General features: G+C 46.7%; 1 protein-coding gene across 1 annotated transcript in view; it reads right to left on the reverse strand.

The window, feature by feature from the left end:
* LOC107721116 (PH domain leucine-rich repeat-containing protein phosphatase 1-like) overlaps nucleotides 1-764 on the reverse strand; it is a 41,616-nt gene that overhangs the window by 25,142 nt on the left and 15,710 nt on the right. The window contains exon 2 of the mRNA XM_016528983.1: nucleotides 161-372. Coding sequence (XP_016384469.1) covers nucleotides 161-372 — 212 coding nt within the window. The remainder of the gene's footprint in view (nucleotides 1-160; nucleotides 373-764) is intronic.

Here is a 764-nt window from a genome sequence, read left to right on the forward strand (position 1 = left end):
AATATGGTTAACACCCGGTCATGCATGAAAAAAAATACCGTCATGTACCGTGAAACCGGTATAATTTTGGAAAATACCGTGATATAAATTTTTGGTCATACCGCCCAGCACTACTGTAGGATCACTGGTTTGGGACAAACATTCCCCACAGGATTATAACATGTGAGTTCATTACCTTTCCTCCGATCAGTGGCAGGATGTGCATCTTGCCCGTATGGCTGGCCTTCACTGAGGACACCATCAGACAAGTGCCACATAAAATCACCTGCCGTCGACTCCAGCGGTTCACCGGCAGCTGCAGCTTTCCTTTCCGTACGTTATACGTTCCGGAGAGCTGGATGCGCTCAGAGCTCTCGATGCTGTGAGGTTTTCCTGCAAAACAGAGAAAAACATGAGAGTGACTTCCCCAATCCACTCCTACACATCCAATGCAGCTTCAGAAGTGCATCTCAGTTCACGCCGCAAAACTGCTGTTTGCACTGCTCTGTACTGGAAACACAAAAGATTACATGCAATTCAGCAGTCAGTACTAGTCATGAGTGGAGTTCAGCAGTCAGTTCTAGTCATGAGTGGCGTTCATGAGTGGAATTCAGCAGTCAGTACTAGTCATGAGTGGAGTTCAGCAGTCAGTACTAGTCATGAGTGGAGTTCAGCAGTCAGTACTAGTCATGAGTGGAGTTCAGCAGTCAGTACTAGTCATGAGTGGAGTTCAGCAGTCAGTTCTAGTCATGAGTGGAGTTCATGAGTGGAATTCAGCAGTCAGT

The sequence above is a fragment of the Sinocyclocheilus rhinocerous genome, unplaced genomic scaffold, assembly GCF_001515625.1.
Source record: "Sinocyclocheilus rhinocerous isolate Xijiao unplaced genomic scaffold, SAMN03320098_v1.1 scaffold180, whole genome shotgun sequence".
Taxonomy (NCBI): domain Eukaryota; kingdom Metazoa; phylum Chordata; class Actinopteri; order Cypriniformes; family Cyprinidae; genus Sinocyclocheilus; species Sinocyclocheilus rhinocerous.